At 37.4% G+C, this 3788-nt stretch overlaps 1 protein-coding gene across 2 annotated transcripts in view; it reads left to right on the top strand.

Annotated features, from left to right (window-relative positions):
- LOC106871325 (beta-1,4-galactosyltransferase 4) overlaps positions 1-3788 on the top strand; it is a 13587-nt gene that overhangs the window by 1563 nt on the left and 8236 nt on the right. The window contains exon 2 of one of the 2 annotated variants that reach the window (XM_052971343.1): positions 1366-1573. In XM_052971343.1, coding sequence (XP_052827303.1) covers positions 1433-1573 — 141 coding nt within the window. In that variant the 5' untranslated portion in view covers positions 1366-1432. Of the gene's footprint in view, positions 1-1340; positions 1574-3788 lie in introns of both variants that reach the window. The other variant, XM_014917716.2, reaches the window with a different exon arrangement.

Below are 3788 nucleotides of genomic sequence, written 5' to 3'. Positions count from 1 at the left end.
TTTGATGATGATGATGATGCGGAGGATGAAAACGGAAGAGATTTGATTGTATCCTACAAGACTTAGTTAAAGGAATGTCTGAAAGGGAATTAAAGAGAAATTGTCATTATAAAATAAAGCAAAACTATCCCATAAACGCTTGGCTTAATAAATAGCAATAATGATTTCCATCTTTTCACAAAGATAATGTTGGGGATATATATTGGATGAAATCAACCTCCAGATATAACTGGTAGTCATTTTATCAACTTCAAACTAAGTGTGTATGTGTGTGTGTGTGGGAATGATGTGGTGGCAGTGGAGGTGGTTGTAATTGTTGTCTAACCCTAAATCAGCTCTTAACAACAAGATCTACTATGAAATATTGTTTCAATTATGACCTTTTCAACTTTTATTCAGATACACATCTTTTCAGTTTGGCTACCAATTTTCGAAAATTCAAAGTTTATTGAAAATTTTAAAATTTGGTACATTAATGTAGTTTTCCAAGCTGAATCACTTTTTTCAGAAAATTTTTTTAAATAGTTATACAGATTTAAAGTTTGATTATTTTCACCCAGTCAGAAAACAGGATTTGTAAGCGGACATTTTATTCAAGCTATTAAAAAGGCCTCTGTGTAGTTGGATGACCTACTAAATATAGCAGCCAAATTTCTTGCATATCACTGTTTTACAACCAACGAGGGAGCCACTTGACATCTTAGAAATAGCCACCAGTTCTTCCTCAAATCTCACTCTGTTGCTGACAGTTACATTAGGTAGGTTACACTATATCTGAAAATAAGACAGGATGATCATGACTGGAACATTTTTAATTCAAAGTTTACTCAGTCAATACTGTTGTTTGTTGTTGGCACTCCATCGCTTATGACGTCGAAGGTTCCAGTTGATCCAATCAACGGAACAGCCTGCTCGTGAAATTAACGTGTACCCTTAACGTAATTTTCGGGGATATTCAGCGTGACACAGTGTGACAAGGCTGACCCTTTGAATTACAGGCACAACAGAAACAGGAAGTAAGAGTGAAAGAAAGTTGTGGTGGAAGAGTACAGGAGGGTTCGCCACCATCCCCCGCCGGAGCCTCGTGGAGCTTTAGGTGTTTTCGCTCAATAAACACTCACAACGCCTGGTCTGGGAATCGAAACCGCGATCCTATGACCGCGAGTCCGCTGCCCTAACCACTGGGCCATTGCGCCTCCACTCAGTCAATACTAACCTCTGGTTAAACAACAGCAACAAGCAATTCTTGCCAAGGAGTTCTTTTTCTTTGCCTTCTCACTGATTAACAAAAAAAAAAAATTCCTAAGTGAGTTTATTCTTTTTCTTTATTTTCAATTTAGGTATTAAAAAAATTGATATTTTCAGTGAACCTGAGATAAACCTTATTCAAGAAGAAAACAAACAGGTGAAACTTGGCGGAAGTTGGAGACCAATGACTTGTGATTCTTGGCAGAAAATAGCCATTGTGATTCCATATCGCAATCGCTGGAAACATCTGAAAATATTACTCAACCGTTTGCATCCAATGCTCACTCGACAGAAAGCTGACTACCGAATATTTGTAATAGAACAGGTGGGTGATCTAAGGAATCTTCAGGTGGATGTTCTCTAGCTTTTACAGGACAATTAGGACACCAATGAGGACCTAATCAGGATGTGGGATGGGCTGGGGGTCAAGTCAACCTTGTGGAGTTCATTCTAATATGAACCATGTTTAGGGGAGAGTTTAATTTCAGATGTATAATCTGAAAGTAAAAAAAATAAAATCATTAATTATGCATGCTTTCCCTCATGCCTCCATTTATGCTTCTGAGTATGTATGTTTGGGTATGTGTGTTTGCATGCATATGTATGTGTGTGTTTGTTTGCATGCATATGTATGTGTGTGTGTGCGCACACATGTGTGTGTATGCGTATGTGTGCACATGTACATGTATATATCCTTATGTATAGGGAGAATTCACAAAAAAAAAACAACAGACGAAGACAGGCGGTGTAGAAAACAAACAGATGTATTAGTATAATGCTCGGGAATTGAAAAAGTCTTTAATGTTTCGAGCGTACGCTCTTCAACAGAAAGGAACACAGAAAGAAACAAGGAGGGAAAAACAAAATGTGTGTAGTGGTTATATCTAGCTATATATCCTTATGTGTGTTTGTGTAAGCTTGTGCTTGTATGCTTGCATGTATGTGTGTGTGGGTGTGTGATTAAGAGACATCTAATCTATGTTTTTGTTGTACAAACCCCAGGTCAGCTCCGATCCAGCAACCCGTGACCAAAGACATTCTAGTTGTGATTAACCTCTTTTCAGATTGTGTAATGTAATATACTTTTCCTTTTAAAGATAGTAAGGTGTGGTTAGTGAAAGATTTGGCTGCTAATTTTAGCAAATCGAGTAACTATGTTTGTCTTTGATTATGCTACTGATATGTGTGTGCATGTGAATATATATATATATATATATATATATATATATACATATATATATATATATATATATTTGATGAAGTTAACAATGTGTGTACATAAGGCTGTTTAATCAATGTGAATGCAAGCTGAGATAAAAAAAATCTTCAAAGTTCTCAGATTTATTTTTCCTCTTCTTTCTTCTTTCTCTTTCTCTCTTTCTCTCTCTCTCTCTCTATCTCACTTACTCCCGCTCTCCGTCTTTCTTTATCTAACTTATGCTTCCCCACACTGGTTTTTCATTGTTATTTTTCTATATATTCCTTGGAAAACAAACTTATTTTCCCCCATGCTTTCTATCTCACTTTCTACTTTTCTCACACTTTTTCTCTTCCTCTCTCTATTTCTCTCTTTCTTTCAATGACTCTCTCTCTCTCTCTCTCTCTCTCTCTCTAGTTTTCCCATGTTCCTTACAAGACAAGATAAAATCATTTTGCTTCCATTTTTTCCTTCTATAAAATCTATAACAAACTCCAGTTACGTTTCCTATTTTAAATTCTGCTACCAACAGTCTATTTATACCAATTTTGTACCTATTTCCTTAAATAACCATATATTTTCTACGATTATTATAGGTGCAAGCATGATTGTGTGTTAAGAGCTTTGCTTCCCAAATACATGTTTTTAGGTTCAATCCCATGGGCAAGTGTCTTCTACAAGTGAAAGAAACCTTGTGTGTGTATATATACTACACAGGCTCCAATCTGATTTGGCAGAGTTTCTACAGCTGGATGCCCTTCCTAACGCCAACCACTCCGAGAGTGTAGTGGGTGCTTTTATGTGCCACCGGCATGAAGGCCAGTCAGGCGGTACTGGCAACGGCCACGCTCAAAATGGTGTATTTTACATGCCACCTGCACAGGAGCCAATTCAGTGGCACTGGCAATGACCTCACTCGAAAGTTATTTTCACGTGCCACTGGCATGAGTGCCAGTAAGGCGACACTGGTAACGATCACGTTCAAATGGTGCTATTTACGTGTCACTGGCACGGAAGCCAGACAGCTGCTCTGGCAATGATCACGCTCGGACGGTGCTCTTAGCACTCCACTGGTACAGGTGCCATCACAATTTCGATATATATATATATATATATACACACACACTGGGCTTCTTTCAGTTTCACTCTAGAAAATTCATTCACAAGGCTTTAAATATATCACTGATTGAAAGAAGTAGAAGAAAAGGATAGAAAATATTTTTTTAATGTATTTTACTAGAGGAATACTTATGACTTTTGACAGGGCCTCTGAAACTGCTGAGAGGAATTAGTGGCATGGATTTATCTTAGGATCATAGAATACTTACAACAAAGCAGTCTC

Source organism: Octopus bimaculoides, chromosome 10 (assembly GCF_001194135.2).
Source record: "Octopus bimaculoides isolate UCB-OBI-ISO-001 chromosome 10, ASM119413v2, whole genome shotgun sequence".
Classification (NCBI taxonomy): Eukaryota; Metazoa; Mollusca; class Cephalopoda; order Octopoda; family Octopodidae; genus Octopus; species Octopus bimaculoides.
Note: the sequence above shows the minus strand (reverse complement) of the source record. Positions and strands in the feature narration are given on the sequence as shown.